The following is a 25,757-nucleotide window of genomic DNA, read 5'->3' as shown; positions in this document are numbered from 1 at the left end:
CCCTCGTCGTGCTGGGTGCGCCGCGGGCCGCTGCGCGCCTAGCCGGCTACCCAGCGCCTGGGAGGCGACCCCCGTGCACCCCGGGTTCAAAGGCCCCCGCGCTGCAACTCCAGCCCCTCCGGGGGGCGGGGAGGCGAAAGGGGTGGTGCGGGAGCCAGAAAAGCCCTAACCCACAGCCGGCAGCCCTGAGCCGTGATGGGCAGCGCGCTCTGAAGTTTGTGACGGTCGCAGCCGAGTCCTGGCCGCAGCCCGGGACGCGGCGAGCCAGCGGCCGGCCTCGAAGCATCTGCAGTTGGAGGGTGAGGCCCGCTGTGCCCGGCCCGAGAGCCCGAGCGGGGTTCATGGAGCTGGGGCTGTGCTTCCTTTTCGGGCTCGCTGTGACCTCCGCCGCAGGTAAGCGGGCTGGGCGGCGCGCGTCTCCTGGCGCGAGCGCACACAAAAGGACCCCGGATCGGGGGCGCGGGGAGGGTGCCTTACCGGGGGAGCGGCCTAGGGGCAGGCTAGAGGGCAGAAGCTGAGAGCACGGACCACCCTGCGGGCCCGGGGGGTTGCAGCCCACACGCAGGCAGGAGACCTGGGACCCAGGGCCGACTTGGTCAATTTTTCATGAAGTTGGGAACTTTTCCAAAAGTTTGCAAATGATTCAGAAACTGTGCAAAATGATTGCAAAGTGTTCAGAAAGCCTGCACAATGCTTGCACGTTTTCAGTGGGTGCAGATTGCCTGCACGCTGTGCAGTAAGTGAGAAGAGCTCCCAAGATTTTCACAAAGTGTGCACGCAACTTGCAAGCTTTTTAGAAACTGCTGCACATAGCTTTGCAAAATTTTCCGAACGTTGGGAGCAGCTTGGAGACGTAACAAAAAATGCCCTTAGCTTGCAAACTTGGCAGAAAGTTTGGTTGTCCCCTTCGCCAGGTTCTATGGGATGGTGGGTGTAAGCCTCTGCATTCCTAGGAACTCAGGAGCCCCTCCATCTGCCTCCTGCAGGATGGGTGCCTCACCCCCCGCCTGGGGATGCTGGCAGGAGCAGCATGCCCTGGGCCCCCTCTGCAGCCAGATCGGAGGAGGCCACCAAGGAGACTGTGGCCACCATGGCAGCCTGGGGTCCAGGCCCCAGAAGCCCTTGGCGGAAGCAGGGACCAAGTCAATTTGGGAAGCAGGGGCCCAAGGGGGTCCCCGTGCACCACCGAGCCCGGCGCTGTACATGTTTTACCTACAAGGACAAAGAGTGTGTCTACTACTGCCACCTGGACATCATCTGGATCAACACTCCTGAGTGAGTCAGCCCTGGGGTGGGGGAGTTGGCCCAGGGGGAGGGGAGGGGGGCTCCTGCTAGGCCCCTCTCTTCACACTGAAGGAGGACCTGGTTCCTTCTGAGCCCGCTCAGCCCAGAACCCACTTGGCACAGCCTTCAGCCCTCCTGCCAACCCAGGTCGGCTCTGCAGGTCAAGGGTGTGACTCTCATCCCCTCTGAGGGCCTGGCCTGGGAGAAACCCAAGCCCAGAGTGTCTGATCCGGTGGAGAGGCGAATGAAATGAGCCAGCCAGAGGGATTAGACACCTGAGAAGTCCCTCTGGGGGGAGGAAGCCCGAAAGTTACTCCTGCCCCCGGGCCATGTGGGTCCTGCCCCTCTGCTGACCCTGCCAGGCTCCAAGGAGTTTCAAATTCCTTGAAAGCAGCCTGTTCTCTAGGGAGTGCAGGGGTGGGCTAGGCAGGGCCTAATGAAACCTCCCACACGGGGTGACATTCCGTGGAATTCAGGCTCCTTATCTCCTGGGTGGTGAGCCCATAGTTCCTCCTCTTTCCCATGTCACCCCAGCATCTGACCGCTCCCCTTCTCTCCTCCAGTCCGTAAGAACTGTCTTACTGCAAAACTGAGACAGTGCCACCTGAGCCCCTCCTGGAGTCTCCTTAATGTAAAGTGCCCCCTCTCCCGAGGCCGTGGGTAGTGACTCAACTCAGGAACCCCTTCCACAGAAACATCCTCCTGCAAACTGTGAAGAGGGCTTGACCTCAATCTGGTCACCAGCCTTTGGAATTTGCCTTCCTGGTCTCTAAAATCCAGGACTTGGACCAGACATCTCTAGGTGTCTCTGGGTATTCTTAGGATACCTTGGGTATCCTGCTTAGCCTTTCCAGAGCCCTGGGCCTGGAGAGGCAACTTTACTGCAATGTTTGGGTCCCCTTGATCCAGGGGTTCCTTTGTCCCTGAGCCATGTGACCTCTGAGCACCCTGGGTGACAGCTTGATAGGCCGCACATACCTACCTTGTTTTACCAATACCCCGAGGATGAAGTACAAAGGAGACTGAATGAGGGGGGCCGGATATCTTTCAAAACCAGATCATGAGTCCTCTGAGTACACCTGGTCTGGAAAGTCACCCTGCTGTCCTGCGTGGCAGGCAGGACTGGCTCCACCCAGGAGCCTGGACACATGTACAAGGTCCCGGCTCAGAAGGATCCTCACAGCCTAAAGTGTATTGTTGATGTGTTGAAATGCTTAATACTTTTTAAATTCAAGTATAGTTGATTTACAGTATTGTGTTAGTTTCAGGTGTACAACACAATGAAATGCTTAGTATTTTTTGAAGCAAGGGCTCTAGATTTGCATTTTATCCCAGGCCATCCAATAGAGAGCTGACCCCGCTGCCAGAACTTGCTTGCTGGGTTATGTCTGGTCAGCACACAGAGAGATGACCAGGCCAGATCTTAAAAAGAGAGGTGTGCTGGGGAAGGACTCCTGGACAGGCTGCCACTGACAGCCTTCTATTAACAGACAGCGGTCAGGGTCACCTTCTCCTGCAGTCTCCATCCCCCTGACACTTGTCCTCTCTGATTCTTATCCTCCTGGCATCGTCCTCTGACTAAATTAGCTTCACAGAACCCAGGGCAACCTTGGCAGGAATCCCAGGCTGTGGTTCTAGAAGGAGAAAGAAGAAAGCAAAGCCAGTTAGGGGAAGGGGACTTTGTAGAAGACAGGAGGGGAGAAAGGAGAAGATATTGGGAGACCACCTTAGTTTTCTGCCTGTGGCCAAGCTCTGAGCACTTGCTGTATGGAAGCACTTGCCCCATCCCCGTGACCTGGTGGGAATCCTGTCTCCCCATTCTGAGCTGTCATGTATGACCTGAGGTGAAGCCATGGGTCTTTGGCTTTTCCCAGAATATCCAACTTGCTAATGTTCTCCTCACAGCTTGATTTACCTCTTCCCTTCTTCCCAGACCCAGATTCATTTTAAACACTAGAGGGAAGGATTAAATATGGTGTTTGAGAGTTTCATGAGCTACCCTGGGAAACAAGAAAATGACAATAGCCAGACTTGAGCATTTTAAAGTCAGACAAGCAACATAACCTTTACACAGAAGATGTTCCCAGATGGTCTTTCTCTGCCTTCCTTTCTTTCCCTTCCTCCCTCCTTCGCTCTTTCTTTCATTCTTTCTGAAAGTTGTCTGTTCTTGTATGGGCAGCTTCACTGGCAAACTTTAAAACATCTTGGACAAGATTGCAAAGTGAGGGAGTGGGCTTTAGGGAACTTGGGCCTTTAGAGAAATGGAAGCATCTGAAAATGACTGGGTTGAACTAAAGGGCAGGGGGATGCACGCTGAGGACTTTTCCAGGTTCTGTTTCCCACCCCCTGCCCAACCTATGGTCAGAGCCCTATGTCGAGGGCATCTCTCTGTTGGCTGTCACCCCTATTCTTCAGCAGATCTTCCTCATCTCCTGAGACTTCTCCAGGTGTGATTTGCATCCTGTTCCCACCACTGGCTGCGCCGGGAGCCCACAGGAGTCTGGGTCTTCACGCCTCATTTGAGAGTCTGGAACTTTGGGCGATTTTCAGCTCTGGTGTCTTTCCTTCTACTGCCTTCCAGTTGCACGAGGCGGAGGCGACAATCCCGCTTTATCTCAGAATGATGCTTGGGAAGTTGCAAGGCCTTCTTGGAGAAGGTCGTTTCAGCTGCGTTTAAGGATCTGCAAGCTCCTTAAGGGGGGATGTTGTTCTTGCATCTCGTAGGGAAAGTTAAGGCTCTGGAGAGCAGCGGCTCCCAGAGGTGTTTTCCAGGCATGAGATCCAAGTTCTATGGTTTCCCCACATCCTTCTAAGCACTTAGCTCTTCTGGATCGGAGCTTGATCCCTATCCAGCACGTAGTAGATTCTCAGTAATGCTGGTCTTTGCTGTCACTGAGGTTCTGTCTGCAGGATTTTCTCCCACAAATGAGGTGTCCCATCCCAGAGGTCTCACATCCTTAGAGACATATGCAGGAATGTGGATTTTTCTGGGGCTGTTGCTCATAACTTCCATTGTTTCCTCCAGAAGATCTCAGGCCCCAAAGAGGAATGAGCCAACTGCATCTCGGGCAGCTGCCTTCTTAGACCGGGGGAGGCAGTGGAGACGGCTGCCCGCCCACGAGGCGAGGGATGTTCATGGCTCTCCTTGGCCCTGTTAGGAAGCCACTGAGCCTCCCCCCATCCCCAGCAACCCCACCATTGCCAACAAAAACAAAACCCCACCTCAGAGGAAATACCCATCTCATCTCATGGTCATGGAAAATGTGCCAAGAATAAGATAATGAGAGAAGTAGGGACAAGTAGCCCACATGCTTACATCCCTACGTATTCAGGGCTGTTTCCATGTGAATACTTCAAAAACAGGAGTGTCCTGTGACATGGTAAGGGATTGTCTCTGTTGGGGTCTCCAGAAAGATGGAACTAATAGGATGTGTATATATAGATCTCTTTGTGTGTATAAACACACTACACACACACACAGAGGAACTGGTGTTGCAGTCTGCGGTCTGCAGTCTGAGGCATCCTGAAGGCAGAATTCCGTTCCTACTTAGGGCATCTCACTTCTCGCTGTCAGAGTCTTCACCTGATTAGATGAGGCCCACCCACATTATGAAGGGTAACCTGCTTCACTCAATGTCTACTGATTTAAATGTTAATTGCATATAAAATATACCTTCCTGGCAACATCTAGACTGGTGTTTGGTCACAGATCTGGGTACTGTGGCCCGGTCAAGTTGACACACACATTTAACCATCACAGAGTTCTCAGTGCTAACCACACCCCACAGCAGGGCAGCCCCTCTGCACCTGCTACCATCCATCCACCTGGCCGCAGAGTGAAACCACTAGCTGTGACAGCCGATGAAGCTGCAGGGCCCCCAGCAAGGAGCCCCGCTCAGTCTCCCCCACTTGGCTCCTGAGAACTGATGCTATCTGTTAATCCCTCCGAGGATGTAATGACAGAGCCACTGTGATGCTGTGACAGTGGCGGTGTTTCCAAACAAAAATCTGAGCCACATGGTCTGACAAGCAGGAATGTATTTCTGGAAAGAGCAGTGCAGGATGTTTGGAATCACGGCTGTGGTGGAAAATCTGGGCTCTGTAGACTCTGAAGACTCCAGCCCCAGGAGCTCTGCCCAGTGTCCTGTTTGTGATTCGCTGCGTGGCCTGGGGGTGGTACCACCCTCTCCCCCTGCCCCAGGTAAGGTGCAGGCATCAGTGTGACTCTAGGATGGTGACCTAACAAGGTCACCAGCCTGGCCACACTGACTCAGCCAGCAGGAATGGCATTTTTCCCCAAAGAAGAGGTGTAAAAATAATCATAATTATTCAATATATTCTACCACAAAAAGGCAACAATTCAACAGAGTCATCTTTGCCCCTCCTGTTGTTCAAGAGAGGTATGCCACATGTTTCTAGGGAGGGGACATTTTATGTTTGAGAACATCCCAGTGGAATGGGTGGATATGGTTCTCCAGCCTCCCGCTGATGTGGGACCGGCTGTCCACCCACTGTGTGATCACAGGGATCCCAGTAACAATCATGTGACCTGCAAGTCAGGACTGGGAGTACTGTTGCTGGCGATACAGCTTTTGAGGCAGAGGGGTAGTCTTTTGAGCGTGATTATGATCTTGCAGGCAATGGCCCACCCTGATGTTGACCATGACTCCAGTGAGTAAAGACTTGTGAGGATGACATGAGAGAGTGTGTGGAGCGTTCCCAGCACAGTGAACTCTAGTGGGCTCCGTACCTCCGGACCACAGGACCGTGTGGATAAGTGTACAACCCTGGGGGCTGCCTAATGTTCCCTCTGGCTCCACAGTCTGTGACTGGAGGACCCTGGGACGAAGAAGCTCAAGTCCTGCTGAGGTCGGCTTCCTTGGACCCTTAAACCGTGGTCTTACCCAGCTTCCTGCAGTAACACTGAGGAGCTTGCACCCGGGTACCCCAGTTTTTCCCTACCCCGTGCCTCTTGGTGGGCGATCTCTTAGCATTTGTTCTGCATCAGCTTTACAGACCCTGGGAAAAGGTGTGTCTGGCTGACTGCACTGCTGATAAGCAGCTTGATAAGCACCCTGCTGGCCAAAGGTTGTTCAGGTTTGATGAGATTTGGTCCTGCCCTTTTTCTGCCCCTCCTTTGTTGTTTGCTTCCCTGGTGAATAATTGGAATGTTTGGGGAAAGGGGCATGGTGTTCTCTGAAGGCATTGTTCTGGGGCTCCCTGGGCTAAATAAGCAGGTGGGTTGGGCTCCCCTGGTATCTCAGACGGTTAAGTGTCTGTCTGCAGTGCAGGAGACCTGGGTTCGATCCCTGGGTTGGGAAGATCCCCTGGAGAAGGAAATGGCAGCCCACTCCAGTATTCTTGCCTGGAAAATCCCATGGACGGCAGAGCCTGGTAGGCTACTACCCATGGGGTTGCAAAGAGTCAGACACGACTGAGAGACTTCACTGACTTCACTCACTCACAGTGACAATGGGGGTGGGGGTAGGGGGGGAGGGCTGGGGTGCTGTGGAGGCGTGGGAGCGGGTCTGGCTGTGCTGTGCTTAGTCGCTCAGTCGCGTCTGAGGTTGTAGCCTGCCAGGCTCCTCTGCCATGGGGATTCTCCAGTCCCGTTCAGTTCAGTTCAGTTCAGTCACTCAGTCGTGTCCAACTCTTTGCGACCCCAGGAACCGCAGCACGCCAGGCCTCCCTGTCCATCGCCAACTCCCGGAGTTCACCCAAACTCATGTCCTTTGAGTCGGTGATGCCATCCAACCATCTCATCCTCTGTCGTCCCCTTCTCCTCCTGCCCTCAATCTTTCCCAGCATCAGGGTCTTTTCAAATGAGTCAGCTCTTTGCATGAGGTGGCCAAAGTATTGGAGTTTCAGCTTCAACATCAGTCCTTCCAATGAGCACCCAGGACTGATCTCCTTTATGATGGACTGGTTGGATCTCCTTGAAGTCCAAGGGACTCTCAAAGTCTTCTCCAACAACACAGTTCAAAAGCATCAATTCTTTTTCTTTATAGTCCAACTCTCACATCCATACATGACTACTGGAAAAACCATAGCCTTGACTAGACAGACCTTTGCTGACAAAGTAATGTCTCTGCTTTTTAATATGCTGTATAGGTTCGTCATAACTTTCCTTCCAAGGAGTAAGCATCTTTTAATTTCATGGCTGCAATCACCATCTGCAGTGACTTTGGAGCCCCCTAAAATAAAGTCAGCCACTGTTTCCACTGTTTCCCCATCTATTTGCCATGAAGTGATGGGACCGGATGCCATGATCTTAGTTTTCTGAATGTTGAGCTTTAAGCCAACTTTTTCACTCTCCTCTTTCACTTTCATCAAGAGGCTCTTTAGTTCTTCTTCACTTTCTGCCATAAGAGTGGTGTCATCTGCATATCTGAGGTTATTGATATTTCTCCCAGCAATCTTAATTCCAGCTTGTGCTTCTTCCAGCCCAGCGTTTCTCATGATGTACTCTGCATATACGTTAAATAAGCAGGGTGACAATATATAGCCTTGATGTACTGCTTTTCCTATTTGGAACCAGTCTGTTGTTCCATGTCCAGTTCTAACTGTTGCTTGCTGACCTACATACAGGTTTCTCAAGAGGCAAGTCAGGTGGTCTGGTATTCCCATCTCTTTCAGAATTTTCCAGTTTATTGTGATCCACACAGTCAAAGGCTTTGGCGTAGTCAATAAAGCAGAAATAGATGTTTTTCTGGAACTCTCTTGCTTTTTTGATGATACAGCGGATGTTGGCAATTTGATCACTGGTTCCTCTTCCTTTTCTCCAGGCCAGAATATTCGAATAGGTTGCCATGCCCTCCTTCAGGGGATCGTCCCAACCCAGGGATTGAACCGAGGTCTCCTGCATTGCAGGCAGATTCTTTACCATTTGAGCCACCAGCATGTCAGGATAATTTGAATGATCTGTTTGGAATCCCTTTGTTAAATGATGAAATCTTAGCAAGGCTGAGTCCAACGGAGTAAACACAATGCCTTGTAGTCTTCTCATTGTACACAGCACCCGGGTCTCAGTACCCAAGACCTGAGGGTGGGCCACCAGGAAGGGATCCCAGGAAATAACTACAGAATCTTTTTATCAAAAATGGTAAATAAATAAGGACACATAAAGAAAGGTGGTATTGGGACTTCCCTGGTGGTCCAGTGGTTAAGACTCCTGCTTCCAATTCAGGGGTTGCAGGTTTGATCCCTGGTCAGGGAACTACGATCCTACACATCGTGGGGTGCAGCCAAAATAATAATAATAGAAAGAGAAGACAGTATCAGCCAGACTAAAAGTGATCTTGAACTCGGTTTCTGACTGATCATGTTTTTACTCTCTGAGTCATTTCCCTCCCACGTAACCCTCTCCCTGCTTAGAAATCTGTACATGTTTACATTCCAGTTTTGAGTTTGGGTAGCAGTAGCTCAGAACATTTCACGGCAAGATGCATTTTTAAAGTTTGATAGCCCTGGGGCTAAATTTCAGAGTTTATTGGCAAGGTCAGCTCATACAAAGTGACCTCCTGTTTGGGTTCAGTTGGACCTAAAGTCTCCTTTTCTACCCCAGAATGGATGTGAGGAGGTGAGATGTCTAGGGGCAAAGATGGATTCATTGAAATGCGGCTGATCCCAACTGGATAAGAAAGAGACTTGAGGCTGGAAAGCAGGTTGATTTGCATCGAGAAGGTCATGACCCTGTGTGACCCCGAAGGGAGAACTTGGATTTTTGCTAGATGAAGAGGACGTTGCAACTAGGAACTTGGCCTTAAATCTGAAGGCAGATGAAAGGCTGTGACATCTCTGGTGTGGTTTGTTCCTGCAAGAATTTAAAACAAAGGAAGCTGGGAAGCAAACAGTGCTTTCCTTAGGGGGGCCCCACAGCTGGTGGGAACTCACAGGCTTTGTAGCGCCAGATCGCAATCCCGTCCTGGATCCACAGCATCTCAGCAAATTTGATGGGGGCTGCCTGTACTTCACTTCCTCCCTCCAGGTAGTCCCCTGTAACCATTGCTCAGCTTTGGAGTACATTAGAAATAGATTTACTGTTTAACAGAAGGAAATAACCCTCTCAGTCTAAGCCATGTTTTGGTGGAAACAGAATTCCTTAAAATGGGACACACACACACACACACACGCGCGTGCGCGTGCACACACACAATTTCCTTCTCTTTGGGACAAGAACGAATTTTATTTAGAAGGAAAATAAATCCAGGCAACGGCCACAATGTAGTTGAGCTGCTGGTCCAGATAAGGTTCCAGGGGCTTTTAGAGTCCTGCTGCCCCACCAAGCCCCCAGGAACGGACTGCAGAATGGGATAATCCCCAGCCTTTCTCGTCTGCCCCAGTTCAGAGTCTCAGGAGAGCCAAGAGCATTTGGAGAACCTAGCGATGTTCAGAGCCCTGGAGGCACAGGTCTTCCCTTATTTTATGGCCTCTCAGGGCCAACTTAGCAGGAAGCCTTAATAAACAGTAACTCTAGAACATGGCAGCCAGCGAGTCCTGTGCTTGGCCCAGTAATTTAAAAAACAGAAACAGATTCATGCACCCCTGAGAAAGACTCAGAGGCTCTCAGATGTGGCCGAGGTGTTGCGGTCCTGTGTTACTTGGTGATGACACGAATGGCCCCCAACTTGGGGAGCAGTGAACAGCTTTGCCAAAAGCCAGAAGCAAGTCGGTGAGAGAGCAGAGGTGTCTGTAGCTTTTCTGGGTTTTTCTACATCTGATTTCCACAGATTTCTTGTAGGGTGGCAAGATAGGGTGAGGCTCATGACATACTCTTTCAGGTGCAAACTTGAAGGGGATGCCATAAAGTTAAATAAAAGGGAATGCGATGCTTTTTAAAGATGAAAATCGGTACAGAAGTATCATAATCAACCAAATACCAACATTTCTAATAAAGACAGGATCTGACTCTGCTTGGTTCTTGTTTGGAGATAGAGCCTGTGTCTCTAGAGGGACTTAAGTTTTCTTAGTTCGAGCTAAGCAATCAAGTTATCAGAGAGACCACAACGATGCAAACAATTAGATTAGGAAGAAAATGGGTGTCTTTATTTTTGTTGCCAGGGCAAGTATGTCTTCATTCAGTAAAGATTTTCTATCCTAAAGGTGAAATCTTCTGAAAGTTAGCGAGGGTGTCTTTGCTTCTTTCTGAGGGTTGTTTAAAGGGATGTGTGATGGCGTCTGGACTTTTTTTTTTTAATCCCCCTACACATACCCCATCCTTAAAAAAATACCTGCTCCTTATTTTACTCCTTCTGTTTCCACTGCTGGTAACTATTTTGAGCCACATCTGTCTGCAGCTTTGCATAAAGTTATAATGAGCCTGTGCCAGACAGACATGGATTGCTCATGCCTACATTTGACCTGGAATGTGTTAGGGTCACTGGGGGTTGGGGAGGGAAACTCTAACCTAACTCACATGGACGCATTGGGGTTGTAACAGATGGGGGGCGGGGAAACCAGCTAACCTGTCAGATTCCCTAAATGGCTTCAGTTACAAATACTGCAGGCATTTGTTGCCCTAACTTCTTTGTTATTTTTTGAGCTGTCATTCTTGGAAATCCCACCCCACACACAACACATACAGAAGTATGTTTCTGTTACTCTCTGTTGCTTTGACCACTTGTGCTTCCTCTAAATAGACTTCATTCAGAACTCATGTGCCTGTGTGAGGGGCGGAGGCTGCTGTGTTCAGGGACCTGATGGCATGGTCTTTGGCTTTGGGATTATTTCTAAGCTCAGTTATATGGCGGTAGGATGTGGAAGAGTCCTTCTCTTTGGATGAAGCTTTCTGAAAACAGTTGGTAAGATTCTGGGACTCTCTCTACTTGGGGGTGGGTAGAGACCCCACATTTCATTGTGGTTACATTGATGAAGAGAAGCCCTACTCTAGCATATGTGCTATTCAGAGATGCTCAGGTGTAACAGTGAGGGCATTTGGGAATCTTTCCATGGAATTTGGAGTTGGATGGAGCCTCCAGAGATCCAGCCCTTTCATTTCTCAGCCCCAGAAAGAAACCACTCAGCCAGGGCCTCTCTGGGAGCTAGTCTTCAATTTGGACCAATATCCTAGGTCTGTCAGTCTAGGGAGTCCTCTGGTTTTGTCAGCCTGGTTTCTTCCTCATGTGTTTGCAGGAGTTATTATCAAGACGTGGTTTTTCCGTTTTAAGTGATCTAGAGACCATATTCCCTCTAGGAAAATGATAGTAGAACTCCAATACATCAGCTAAGAATTCTAAACATTTGGGAGATTGGGTGTGGATGAGAAGTAATGGCCAATTAAAACCTCCTTCCCTCTCTCCTTCCCTGATAACTTCCCTGATACCTTAGTTGGTAAAGAATCCACCTGCAATGCAGGAGACCCCTGTTCAATTCCTGGGTTGGGAAGACCCCCTGGAGAAGGGATAGGCTATCCACTCCAGTGTTCTTGGGCATCCCTTGTGGCTCAGCTGGTAAAAAATCCGCCTGCAATGCAGGAGACCTGGGTCCAGTCCCTGGGTTGGGAAAACCCCTTAGAGAAGGGAAAGGCTACCCACTCCAGTATTCTGGCCTGGAGAATTCCATGGACTATTTAGTCCATGGAGTCGCAAAGTGTCGGACACGACTGAGCAATTTTCACTTCACTTTCCCTCCCTCCTTTCTTCACATAGCAGACCCTTGTAATTGAGATGCTGCAGTATTATTATGCACCTGCTCCGAGCCAGGCACTGCCTGGGCTGCCCTGGATGCTGAGGTGGACAGGCAGAGGTCAGCTGTTACCTACCCCAGGGGGCAGGAGGGAAGCCACACCTGCAGCCCAGGTGAGGAAACACCCCTTCTTCTTGGGTCCGACTGATGGGGGTTAGTGTTCTCTTTGAAAATACATGTAATTCTGGTAAAATTCCCCAACAACCAAGTCCTGGATACACTCAGAAGTTGTGGGTTGCTTTCTTTGAGCGGGGGATGGGGAGGAATGTCTTTTAAAAAAAGTTAACTACCAACCCACAGCACATTGCTCACTCTTTTGAGATTTCGAAATATTCTGGTCATTGGCTATTTCTGAGGCTGCAGGAAGACTTCCTCCTTTGGCGGCTGGTGGAGGAACAGTCTGCCTTAGGGGCCTCCCGCTAAAGATGCAGCGATTTTCTGCAGAAGCAAAGCTGCAGATTGCCAGTTCCCTTTATGTTGTTTGTGAGTAGGAAGTTCGTGTCGTGTTCTGTAGAACCAGAAAGCATGTGTTTCTGCTTGTACAATGAGGTCACTGAGGAGATGTATTTCCTGGTTATTTTCTTTCCTAGAGGTTGGAAGGGCACCCAGTGGTTGTCTGGCACGAGGCCTGTCCCAAGCCAACTTTCACAGGCATTTGATGAGTGGACAAGGAGTAAATTCACTGACGGATAAGCCTCCTGAGGTGGTTAGCCAAGTATCTCTGAGCATCATGAGGTCGTATGCTTGCTCCCACCTGCCCAAAGGACAGTGTGATCCAAACCAAACATTTCACAGTGGGCACACCTGGGAAGAAAGGACTCCAGCCAGCTTTGTTGGCTGTGTTTTGTCCTGATTTGGAACACATTCTTTTGTATTTTGTTGCAATGAAGAAAATTTCTACTTGTCCTTGGCAGCTGCAGAGACTCCTGGTCTTTCTATGAAACCCAAGAGATCATGGTTGCATCCATCTTGAGAGAGTGAGTTCCAGGGTCAGCTTGAGGTCACTGGTTGCAAGCAACAGAAACTTAAATGTAGCTCACACAGCATAGGAGTTTATTGGAAGGACACGGTGTGATCCACAAACCGGAAGGGAGGGAGAAGCAGGACCAGGCTTAGAAAGACAGACCACAAGGACAGGCCTGGGGGTCCCAGGGCACAAACCGACAAGCCAGGATGGTTCGTAGCAGCTCCAGACTATTTTCTTTTTTTTTAATTTTTGGTTGCACTATGTGGCATGAGGGATCTTAGTTCCCCAAACAGGGATCGAACCTGTGTCCCCTCCAGGGGACACTCAGAGTCCTAACTGCTGGACCACCAGGGAATTCCCATCCAAACTATTTTCTGACCTCGAATTGATTTGCTCAGGTGTCTTGGGAAGGAGAGGGTGCCAGGGGCCAGCGTGGGTCACCTGATGAGTCCTGAGGTGCGGGAAGGCGAGATACAGTGATTGACAGTCTCATCAAGACCTCACACAGGGAAAGAGGGACCATTCCCCAGGGGAAAGACAAGAGATTGGATTCCAGGAGATGAAAACAGCCAGCATTGAACTCAGGCTCTAGAGAATCCTGGGCTTTTAAGTTTTTCAAGGGTGGGGATTTCTGTCTCTGAGCTATTGTTTCCTCCTTGTCGCTGTGTCTGTGCAAAGTGGAAGTTGGGAGGGGGCAGTCCACTAGATGTTTCTTGAAGTGAATGGATGCTTTTACAGGCCTTTGAATATTCAGTCACTTTCTGTAGTTACTTCATTCTGTCTTATTCTTCTAACAGAGTTCTCAGTTCACACTTTTTTCTGATTAAGTTTTACAAAGACAGTCAATGAAGTTGATTCCCATTTTCTTCCCGGCCCAAAAAAGCTATCTCAAAGCTTGAGAGAGCAACTGAGTGGTACCTTCTAAGGAAGAAATTTAATAAAATCTGAAATTGAGCCTTAGTTACAAAGCCTGTTGGAGTCTAGAAGTTGATTCTCCGGGGAGTTGTGAGGGGCAGGATCTAACGACCGCTGGTGCCTGGCAGCTGGGGGCCCCCCCGCTGTCTGCCTGCCATTGGCACACAGTTCTTCCTCTTCCTTTCGGCTGCAGGACCGGTCAGCAGCATTGTGCCTCCTGTATCATGTGCCCCAAAGATGGTCCTGACCTTGCTCTTCCATTTCAGAAGGAAAATGTGAAGCAGAGGAGACAGCACCATCTTGACGTCTGAGTGTGAAGTGAAAATGTTCTGTTTGTTGGGGAGACACTCACCAGAACCTGGGCTTTTTTAAATTGAAAATGACAACAGTTTGTAAAAATAGTAGCTGGTGCTAATTTTGTCACCATGTCATGTAATCTGTCTGGCTTTGCTTTATGGAACAAGCCACTAGAGCAGGGGTTGTACCCTGAGATGCCCATGAAGGCCAGACAGGTAAGAAAAGCAAGCGGAGAAGGACAGGAGTAGGGACTGGGGCCAAACAAGAGTGTTTGAGCCAAGCTCTGATGGTACCACTCAGCTTCAGACAGCTGCTGCTATGTTGGAGTGTGGGACTGGAGTGAGTGTAACTGAGAGAAGATGGAAATTGGGATATTTGTGTGAAATTTTCAAGTTAAAAAAAAAAACACCCTCTTGTGACTGGATGAAGCCTACAGAAATGCCAATTTTCTAACCTCTGTACTAGATTAAACTGTGTGTGTACAGGGCCATGGGCCCGTCATGAATCATCAGAAGTCTAGTCCAGGCTCGTACATTGAAAACCACTCTGCAAATATTTGTTGAGTGCTATTCAGTTTGGGGTGGGTAGGTGGGGTTATGAAAACTGGGCTTTCTAGGACAATTCGATCAACTTTGCTGAGAGTTTAGAGTCCAGCTGGGTGATGATGCAGATGGAGAATGAATACAGGAGATTTGGAAGTTTAGTATTTACTAACATTTATATATGACAGCTGGGAGAAAATGGGAAATAAGGAACGCTGTGATAAGTATGATCTTGGCATCACCATCACTGATCAAATAATGAATGTTTTGAGTATATGCTGAGGACAGTGTAATATACAGAGACACACAACACTTGACATTGCCAATGTGATTGTTTTGGGGTGTTTTCTTTTGCCTAAGAGCATTTGGACTGATCTTACCCGCTTCTCTTTTGTTTGGAGCCATGTGTTATAACTGGAACATTCGCAGGTTGAAATGCTGCCGACTTTTATAAAGAACTGTGTTCTTTAAGCCCCACTATAGAACAGCAGGCTAAACCACAGGTCAGATGGTGTGCTGGTCAAAGTTCTCAGCCAATTTAACTTCATTTTCAGGGTTCCTTCATTAGTTCCTTCCAATTCACCATTCAAGAGACATTGGTTTCTTTATCATTCAAGAAATGACAAAGGTACCCAGACAACAACTAAAACATGAGTGCTTATTGGGCCGACAGCGTAGAAAGATGGACCAGTCAAAGGAAGCCTGACAAAGAATGGCATTGGGGTGCCAGGTGGCATTCTGGTTCCTTCTTACTTGTCTTACTTAGTTGCACATCTTAAATGCAGGGCTGGTAGATGGGGCTTTTTATGCCTGGTACGACTCACTTGAATTCCCAGACCAAAAAAGCAACAGCAGTAGCCACATTCACTCACTGCTAAGTACCTTTTATGCAGTGCAGTGTATCATTCAGTCCAACAACAACTTTTGTAAATCAGGAAACTGGAGCGGGTGGAGTGACCATCATGTGCGTGCTCTACAGCATAATGATGGGATCACCAGGTAACCTTTCCCTGCGATCTGTGTACCTTGTCCATACCTGTGCATGTTGGCTTGTGAGGTTTCCTTATCCTGTACTGTTTTCATACACCAGTAGTGTGTGAGTGCCCTAAGGCCTTTCTGCGTCCTCATCACACTTGGCATAATACCAGGGAGATACAGGCAGACCTTGGAAATACTGCACATGTGGTTCCAGGCCGCCTCAACAAAGTGAAAAAGCAAGTCACACCAATTTTTTGGTTTCTTAACACTTATCAAACTTTTGTTTATGCTATACTGCCATCTATTAGGTATGCAATAGCATATCTAAAAAATATATATCCTTTAAAAACTACTTTATTGTGAAAAATTCCAATTGTCATCTAATGCTGTGTGGCCACAAAACTTCAATTTGTAAAATTCATATTATCTGTGAAGTGCAGTAAAATAAGGTATTTTGGATACTTGGCAAATATAGTGGATGCTTGGCAAATGTTAGAAATTCCTTGTAAGGAATTTTGTGGTTGTTGAACATTGTAGGTTGGAGAAAATCCAGTCTTACTGGTCTAGTTTATCTCATACTCAACAACTAGTTACTTAATTAATAGTCTTCACTTTCTCAGTCTTGTGTTGGGTCCACAGAAGGTGCAAAAGAAGGAGCCCTGTCTTCTACTCCCTTGGAGCTGGTGTCCACTGTAAGACCTAGACAAGAAAGACCCTGCCCTGGTTCTGTGGGGTAGAGAGGGTGTCTCTGACCCTCCTCTGGCCCTATCTCCTACCCACTGCAAGGAGTCTATGGGACTGAAAGCCATAGGCCCCTTCTTCTAGACCATGTACAGAGTATTTATGATCCTGGAATCCCCCCCTCAGGTGTCTCTGAGCCCACTTCAGGGTCTGACATCCATGGACAGAACAGGGCTTAGGGCACATCTCCCAGGGCCTGCTGGGCAGCCAAAGCACAGCTGCTTGCAGGATGGGGGGGTGCGGGTGGGTGGAGCTTGGGGTGCACTTGGGATCAAGCAGGATGGGAAGCTGAAGTGCCGAATCTCCCAGTGCTGCCATGTTGCAACACAGAACTCCAAGGAGCCCCAGAATCCTAAAATCAAGTTCTAATTTCCAAGGTATTCTGAAGCCAAACTCTTATTTAAGTGCTTATCAGATTTTAAAAACCTTTAAATTTTCAACCTATTGGAAGTGGGCCTTCATTGGAGCTGGAATTGTTATTGGGGGGGCAGAGGGTGGGCCTTCTGTGGGCAGGACCATCTCCTAAGTCCTCTGGTTCTCAGCTTGCATCACCTGCTCCTGGCTCCCAGGTCAGCCAGCAGAGTGCACACCTAGAACACCCAGGCTTGGAGCAGGGTTTTCTCCCTCCATGAACATTCCTGGAAAGTTTCAAGGGCTCATTTGCATACTAGCTCCTACCACTAGGCTGCTGGGAATGTGCTTAGCAGTTCTGTTAATGAATACCTGGTCGCCCTGTTTCCTCACTTAAAACACTTTGTGAAGTTGAGTGGCTCTGAGCTCACAAATGCCTAATCAGCTGACAGCAACTTCAAAATTGCAGGTCTTCCTGTTGATGGAAAAATGGGAGCCGTGGTTGTTAATCCTTGTGTGTAATTTTCACCAAGAAATGGGGGCCTGGGTTTAATGTCAACACCTAGAGACTTAATGTGGCCCTATTACTGGAAATCTATACCTTTAGCCAAATCTTGCCTCCCCACAATGTCGGTATTGTCTTGCTACCCCACCCCCACCATTTCCCATTCCTGAGAAAAGATGAGGTTTTAGCAAAGGTTCAGCTCAGAACAAGGGCTTCCCAGGCAGCTCAGTGGTAAAGAATCTGCCTGCCAACGCAGGAGACATAGGAGACTAGGATTCAAATCCTGTTTCAGGAAGATCCTCTGGAGAAGGAAATGGCAACCCACTCGAGTATTCTTGCCTGGAGAATCCCATGGACAGAGGAGCCTGGTGGGCTACAGTCCATGGGGTCGCAAAAAGTCATACACGACTGAGTGATTGAAAACACATGCACAGCTCAGAACGGGAAGGGCCCCTGCTTGCTTTCTCCATCCTGTGAGCACAGACTGCTCCGTACTGGGCCTGCCTGGATCCAGGAACCATTTCATAACTAACTCAGGTAGGACGGAGTGGGGAGAGGGAAAGAGAAAGAGGGTGGGGGTGGTTCAGCTCCAGTCTCCAGTCCAGCAGGGAGCAGGTTTCTCCCAAGCATCAGGTCAGGATGAGGCATGCCCCACTTTGTCCTCACCACCCCCAAAAGGCACCATGGCATGTGTTTTAAATTAAAGGAAATTCAATTTGATGTTATTTTGGAAGCACACAGAGGATGTCAGAACCCCCTTTGAGGTGGCTGATTGGTGATACTTCATGGGGCTCACAGAAACCAAGGTAGTTAATCTTGGGGACTGGAAGGAAAGCCAGAATTGATTGGAAAAGTAACTTTTGGCCACGTGTGTTTCCTCTAGCTATTAGTAATCTGCCCCCAAATCCTGTTCAGTAATGCTAATGAATTAAGCAGCCGCTTTTAACTTTTTCCCACTGAATCGCTTGGCAGTGTCCTCCCATCCCTGGAGAGCACTGGTTTGGATGGACATGAGCATAAGAAACAGATTAAACATTTATTGTTTCAAATGACACCACCACCCTTATGCCAGCTCCAACCATAGATGAAATGGGTAAATAGTTTCAGGCTTTTTTTTCCTCCATAAGAAGACTTTTCCCAAGGTCACTTCTGTCTTCGGCTATACGTCTCTCAGGGCACAGAGGCTTTCATGTCTGTGTCTTTAAGGAAGCCTTGTTCCAAGGCCACAATGTGTTTCAGTGGCCATAATTGAATTTGTATTCCAGTTAGCCCGGACTACAAATTTGATGTGTGCACAAAAGAAATTCGGTGGCTGGCGGGGTAGGAAGGCATCGTACTGGTATGGATGACCAGGCTCAGGTGCTGCTGGCTCAAGGATGAAGACTGGGATTAGCATTTGGGCCAGCAGGAATGTCCATGTCAGGGGTTTGGATGCAGGAAGGGGAAACCAGAACTGCCCTGCACGAATCTGGGACAGGAGGCATGCTTGCTGAGGTTAGGTCTTGAAAAGACTGGAAATGCACACATGCACACACCTGGCATTGCTGGCTCCTGCCCAGAGAGGGCTGGCTGCTGGGAGGGTGCAGACAGGCCACCTTCCATCCTCCACCGGGGCCTTCCCTTCTTTCCAACCCTGAGGCTCCGGTGCACTGCCTGGGGCTTAGGGGAGAGCAGGGGGCAGGGAGTGGGGGTGGTAGGGGTGTAGGGGTGAAGGGTTCACTCCTAAAGCTTTCCTAGGCTCAAAGCGTGGGGAGGGTGTGGACACCAGATCCTGGGATGTGGCTGCACCGCCTGCCTCATCTATCCTGTGTCCACCGTCTCCCACCCCTTCCCCAACTCCACACCTGCTGGCGCCCATGAGCAGGGAGGCCCAGGCGGCTCGCCCAGACGTGGCCCTGACGTGCTCTTTCGTTTGCAGACGGACTGTGCCCTATGGATTGTCCAGCTACAGAGGGAGCGGAAGCAGGGGCAGGAGGTCGGCTGGGCCGTTCCCACAGAGTCCACCGCCGGTGAAGGGGACGCTGCGCTGCGCCTGCGCGGAGAGCGATGACGACGCCTGCTTGCAGTTCTGCACCTGGTCCCTGGCTGCCCGCGGGTATGACCCCCTCCCTGGCTTTCCGAACTTCAGAGATCCTTGCCTTAGGCAGTGTGGGTACAGGAGGTCTCCGCTTGTCCTGGGGGATACCATCCTACGCGAGGTAAGGGTGGGGACTGCGCAGAGGGGATGTGGAGCCTTGGCTCCTGGAGGGCGGTGGACCCTCGGCTCCTTTAGGGCCGTGGGCATGGTATCCCATCCCCTCGCTGCCTTTCAGAGCAGAGTCCATTACGTGGCCGCGGCCTTGTCTGGTCTCCAGAGGTATTTCTTCTGGATTGCATAGCAATTTGTCAAAATCTGAATAAGTTGCTAACTCTTAAAAATTGAAGAATACCGCCACCACCCCCAACAAATGCACATTTTTAGCTTCTTCAAAAGTAACAAATGGGAACATCTGGTCTCACCAGCCCACATGCCCTTGTGGCCAGATAGGCTGGTACCGAGTGAAGGCCACGGGTGAGATGTGCAACGTCCATTCACCTGTGTTACTCATCATCTTACTTTGAGGCTCCCTCCCCGGTCCCTGAGCTGGAGACCCTGTAGTCTCCTACAAGCGTTTGGAGAAGCTTGTGAGTCAGTGTGGACTCAGATAAATCAGCAGGCTCTAGGTCTGCCCTGTGGTGGCCATTTAAGTTGGGTTTTACCTAATAGCCATTCCTATTAATGCTCCTTGCTCCTGTTTTTCATTAATTTGGGCCAAGACCCTGCCAGGCAAAGCCACCCTGCCAAGCCTCTTCTGAGAGCCATGGCTGGTGGGATGGCACATCCAGGTGCTTCCTGGGCAAATAAGCACCAACAGGGGGGCTCTCTCTCTATGCAGCAGGTGCCATCCCAACCAGGGACCTAGGGCCTGCTGTCTGTAACCCCCAGCACAACCACATTTTTCTTCTTGGCTCCTTAATGTCCAGTGGATAACTGAGGCGTGTGGGTGGAGGCTGGGCTTTAGTGGGACTCCACCCCTGTGTTCTCAGCCTTCGGGAACTGGACCCGAGAGGCAGTCCTGGGGGACCATGCTTATACTGGTGGAAAGACAAACCTTACTGGATGCTGAAAAACCAGTCACATGCAAATGTAGGTTGATCCGTTTGAACTGGCTCTCTCCCCGCAGGAATTCAAGGTCGGCGCAAACACCTGACAAGGAAGTGGGAAAGCAGACTGGTGGTGCCCTGGGGGGCGTGCGTCTGAGGAGGTGAAGTTGCTTTCTGAGTCGCTGCCCCTTGGGCAGCATGGAGGACATGTGGGGCGCATTTGGTCTGTGTAGGTGGCTAGCGGGAACCCCACTGCATGTGGGGGGGTTGCTTTGTCCCCTGGGGTCAGAGCAGCCAAAAGCTGTGCACAGCCTGCCCTCTGTCTTAGGAGCTGACCCCTGCATTCCCTGTGGCTTTTGAGCAGTGATGTCCAGCCCTGGCTTTCACCAGGTCTGGATAAAGCTCACCAACCACTGCTTCTTGGAGCCCCTGCAGGCTCATCTGCTGGGGCCCACATTGTGCCTCTGGTCCCATAGCAAAATGTGGTCTTTAGAAAAAGAAGCATTTCTTCTTTTCAGCAGCTGATTCTGGACAGAGATGACTTAGAACAGCTGGGTGCCAGGCCCTCCAAGCCCTCCAGTTCATTTTATAAATTTTTTTTAACCCGTTTGTGGTTTTTGTATGATCCCGAGGGCTTCCAGCAGTCCAACTGGGTTTATTTGTCATTCTATCAATCAGAAATTGTTATTAATGAGTTGTCTACACATCTGCAATGGGATGGTAATTTATGTTCGTAGCAGTGGCCTGGAGGGGGTTTGGGTTCCTACATGGTCTGATCAAGGGAGGGTTAAACCCTTCTGGATATATACAAGGCATCCCAAATTGGTGGCAGATCGCTTCGAGTCATCTGGAGAGGACTCTGTCAGTATCCACAATAAAAACGTGGAGGAGCAGCAGAGGCAGGCACTGGAGAGGATGAGTTAGGCCCCCACCAGTCCCCACTTTGCCTCTTCTTCCTCACCCCAAACCCAAACCACTCTCAGTGAGGGAGGAATATGATTAAACCATCCACCTATCATGTCATTTATTCAATTCAGCAAGGATTCATTGAGCACCTGTGATGTACAGGGTACCATCCTAAATGCTGGGGACACCACCGAGAATACGGCAAAAGTTCAGCCTTCCTGGCACTTAAATAGTGGGAGAAGCAGATAGCAAACCAGTACATAAAACATAGATCAGGGCATGTGAAGGAGAGCAGGAAGCAGGCTGGGGGTAGGAAGTATTGGGGGTGGTTGCAGGTTAGGTGGTCTCACTGGCCAGGTAACAGTGGCATAAAGACCTAGAGGAAGTGGGACGGGGTGAGCCAGAGTGATGAGAAAGGGAAGAGGGTGTCAGACAGGGGAAGGGTAAGTGCATAGGCCCTGCAGTAGGAACGTGCTGTGCTGGGCGTGTTCTGGGAAGGCAGGGGAGGCCAGCGCTGTTGTCATTGTCCTGTCTTGATGTTCAGGAGGTGAGGACATTGGCACAGATGTCCCACCCGGGCCTGGAAAGGAACTGCTTCTAGGCTTTACAACGTTGCTTGTCAAGCTCCTGTAAGAAGCTTCACTTGGAAAGATTAAGTCTTTCCTTATAAGCATGGTCCTGACTTTCTTGCAAGACTGGAGTTAGTCATCCCTAGATTGACATTTTCAGAGTGGAACTTGCTACCGTCCTGAGCTTGTGACCCTCAAAGATGGGACCAGGCTGCAAGAGAGAGAGCTCCCAAGGCCCCACTGGCAGCGATGACCGTGTGTACACCTTCGGGCAGATGGCAGGCTCTGAAATTGCCATGAAGCTCTGTCAAGGAGTCTCCGTTCAAAACAAGGAATGGGCTGAAGAGGGATGGGGTGGCTCCCTTTCAGATGGTGGAGAGCTTGGCTTTTGTTATAGGCTTCTTTCTTCTCTTTTGCATATCTCTCCCGCCTTTTCTGAGGTAGGCTGAAGTCAAGGCCAGACAAAGCAAGTAGGCTTTAGACCTCCATCAAAGTGGACATCCCCGCCCCGCGGTCTGCCTGCCCCTCTGCTGGCCCTTTCGGGAGCTCCCTGGGGAGAAGGGCCTGCAGCAGGAAGGCCTCAGTTATGGCTCCTCCTTGGTTCACATTTCCCCCTCTTTGAGGACAAGAAACGAGTTTTGCCTGGGGGAGAAAACCCACTCAAAGGGTCCTCAAACTTAACAATACAGCCCTTTCCCAAGAATGCCCCATCCAAAGACCCCAGCTTCCCTAATGGGTAAAATGATCCCAGCTGTGCCTCAGGGCCCGCAGCCCAAGGCTCCGGTTTCACTCAGGAAATTGTTTTTGGAGAGGTATGGCACGTCGCAAAGCCACTTCTCTCTGGGAGTGAGTGGACCCCAAGCTAAGTCTTTGCAAATGTAAACCCATGTCCATCTGGGAACAGATGCAGGCCCCGTCAGAGCATGTCGACGTCCGACCGACCACAGGGCGCAGGCACCAGGGGTGAGCTCAGATCACAGCTCTACAGGAGTTGATGAGCTTGAAGCTTATGGGATTTAGACAGACATTTTCAGCTTTTCAGCTGTGCTTGGTACACACTAAAAGAATACATCTAAAAAAGGAAAGGAAGAAAGAAAGGATCCTTGATGTCTGTGATAAGGAAAGGAGGAAATGAACACCTGCAGGTTTTGAACCCCAGGCCCCACAGCAGAGGGGCTTCCGCGCCCTTTGCCAACAGGCACGCTGATGAACAATAGACCTGGTTCCCTGGAAGCCGCTGTGAAGGCAGCCCCAGCGCAAGGCTATTAGGGTGATATTTGTTTTCAGGAAGAAATGTGGATCTTTGGGGAATGGCTTCAAAATAAGCCGCAGACACAAGCGCTTTGTAAATTATGTAAATTTCTATTTATCTATATAATTGGCAACAACTGGGAATTGTAACGCCTGACAGTTCGCAATCTCTTTCAGCTGCGCTCTAGTGGCTACGCTGAGATTACTGAGCAGCTGAAGAAGACGGTGTTTTCAACCGTGGGGATGGGGAGAGGCCGCCCATCCCCTCCCCCTTCCCCTGCCGAGGTGCTAATGCAATGGTGGATGCTGGGGTGTTAGCCTTGACCAAATACTAAATTCTCAATGAGTATTATAAGGTACGAACGTGAATATCCATCATAAGGAAATGGAAAGGACTGATGTGCCAGCGAGATGGTATACAGTTTAGAGAAGCGATTATTTATTGTGAAACTGGTCTCTACATCAACTCCTTTCAGTGGATGTGTTCGCAGCAGAATCTCTGTACATAGAGATGTTAAATTCTGTTCTGAATCCCAACTCATGTTCCTTAGGGCTTGAATTACATTTTTTTTAAACGCCTAAGCACTGTTTGGCTCTGTGGCAGGATGGTATCTCAGAAACGCATTCATTGTGCTAACACTCAGAAAATACTGTCAAATGCAAAATAAAAAAATCTGAAAGTTTGGTCTGATTTGTGGGTTTTTCTGGCTGGTGTGATATACATTGTTACACATCAGCTTTCTGTGGGCCCTGGGAGAGGACAGAAAACAGTTACTGTTCCAGAAGTAGATTGATCTAAAGTCAATTATGGAGCAAGATGAGCAAGGGGGCTGCTTGAATTGTAAGGAAGAAGCGGACCTATGGGACCGTCTGAGGAAGATAAAACATTCAGGGTGGTTGGAAAGAGATATATTTGGGGGAACGATGGCTCCTTCCCCTGGTGCTGCCCTTGTCAGCTTCGTAGCGATGCACACCTTTGTCTTCTGGCCCCACAGGCATGGAGGTATTGAGCAGAATCCCGGGGAGAGGACAGTCGTAGCCAACAGCCAACAGTGGACCTTGGCATTTTATTTTGCCCTGCTACTCACTATTCTTGAGAATTAAAAGCCAGAAGTGACCACGTTTGTTTGATCTTCTCTATCAATTACAATGTTTTTAAGCCTCCAAGACTTACAAGACATCTGGAGGGTGGGAATGCCAGGTTCTTCTCTCCTGCCCTCCTCCTTTCAAGTCAAGCATTGGAGACCATCAGGGATTGGGACAGAGAGACTCAGCCAGAGAGCCAGGAGAAATCTAGTATGCTGGGGTTTGAGCACATCTAACCTGAGAAAGCCCAAGAGCCTCTTGTCTTAATTAAACAAACTTTAGAGAGTTTCGACTTTGATGAACTGATAGAATTGGGTACTGATTTATCCTTCAGGCTGTTCGGCAGTACGGGAGCAGCTGCCAGTGTTCATGGGAAGCACTCCTCCTGGGCTCTGAGCCCTTGTAGCTGCTGCAGACGGAGAGAGGAGGAGGAGGGTCAAGGAGTCCCGGGAGCTGGGAGAGAGAGTCCTGATGCTCCTGGGATCTGTGTGGACGTCCAGAAGGAGAGCCCATGGAGTTATGTGTGAGATGGGCTACAGGGCTTGCAGGACCCAGTGCAGAACACCCACACAGGACTCCTTGTGAAACCATGGGTACTCATTAGTTAAATCCATTACACCTGTAACCTGCCTTCACACATCAAGGTCATTTAAATCATTGCTTGTCCTCTAAGGAGCACAGAGCCTAAACCATAAGATATTTGCATAGGTTCCAAGAACTTGGAGTCAGCTGTGCCTAGTTCAAGCTAACTCGGTTAAGACTGGATGGGACCACCACCCCTCCAACCGGGCACCTGTGAGTGTCTGCCCAGTGACCTTGTGATGTCAGGAAGCTGAAAAGCCCACCTCCACTTGTTAACATGCAGAGGCATGGAGCTTGGTTACACTGTGCAGGTGACAGTTACTGCACCTTTTTCCACCAGCTTTCCCCATGCTGCCCTGACCTAAGACTGCCCTTTTTTTTTAATCCCATGAAAACCCCAAACCCCTTGCCTCCAGGAAGGGTCACCTGGGAGTCGGTCTCTCATCTCGTCACCTGGCTGCCATGTGAGCAAATCCTTTCTTTGCTGCACATCTTTGCATCTTAGCGTTTTGGCTTGTGGGTCAGACACTGGTTCAGCAACACTGAACAAACACAGTTCAGAGTTACTGAGAATTTCAAGATGGCAATGGTGGAACCAAACTAGGAGCCCTGCTGAGCATGGGGTCCATTTCCTGGCCAGGTTGCAGGCCTGGGAAGTCCAGCAGAAGGGGCTTTTCGAGCTGGAGACCTGCCTTTGCTGCCTGCCAAATCCCCACGGGGAACAAGCTTTAAACTGAGCCTCAGTTTCCTCATTTATAAATGGATGTGATTACTGGCCACCGCTTACCTATCGGCCTTATTAGGAGGCCGAATGGAAAGAAATGATGTACATAGACAATTTTTTTAATCCTAATTTCACACAAGGAAAAGATACAGTCTTCAAAGTTTGCCCTGAACTTTAGTCACTCCTGTTTTTACTTAAAAGTTTCTTACGGAAGCGTATCTTTGAATGCTCTTCAAAAGTAATGGAATTTGAC

General features: G+C 49.6%; 1 protein-coding gene across 1 annotated transcript; it reads left to right on the top strand.

The window, feature by feature from the left end:
- Positions 1 to 23,800, top strand: EDN3 (endothelin 3). The gene is made up of 5 exons (XM_061126908.1): positions 1 to 393; positions 987 to 1,275; positions 19,182 to 19,358; positions 20,467 to 20,547; positions 23,290 to 23,800. The coding sequence occupies exons 1-5, from the start codon at positions 342 to 344 to the stop codon at positions 23,327 to 23,329; spliced, it is 639 nt and encodes a 212-aa protein (XP_060982891.1). The 5' UTR covers positions 1 to 341; the 3' UTR covers positions 23,330 to 23,800.
- The last annotated feature ends 1,957 nt before the right edge of the window (positions 23,801 to 25,757 follow it).

The sequence above is a fragment of the Dama dama genome, chromosome 23, assembly GCF_033118175.1.
Source record: "Dama dama isolate Ldn47 chromosome 23, ASM3311817v1, whole genome shotgun sequence".
NCBI lineage: Eukaryota > Metazoa > Chordata > Mammalia > Artiodactyla > Cervidae > Dama > Dama dama.
Note: the sequence above shows the minus strand (reverse complement) of the source record. Positions and strands in the feature narration are given on the sequence as shown.

Bases quoted from the DNA above. Each gene is read 5' to 3' on its own strand.
- EDN3 (XM_061126908.1), top strand. From the start codon at position 342: ATGGAGCTGGGGCTGTGCTTCCTTTTCGGGCTCGCTGTGACCTCCGCC. The intron at 394-986 runs GTAAGCGGGCTG...TGCCTCCTGCAG, and splicing joins CGCTGTGACCTCCGCCGCAG to GATGGGTGCCTCACCCCCCG. The intron at 1,276-19,181 runs GTGAGTCAGCCC...TTTCGTTTGCAG, and splicing joins ATCTGGATCAACACTCCTGA to ACGGACTGTGCCCTATGGAT.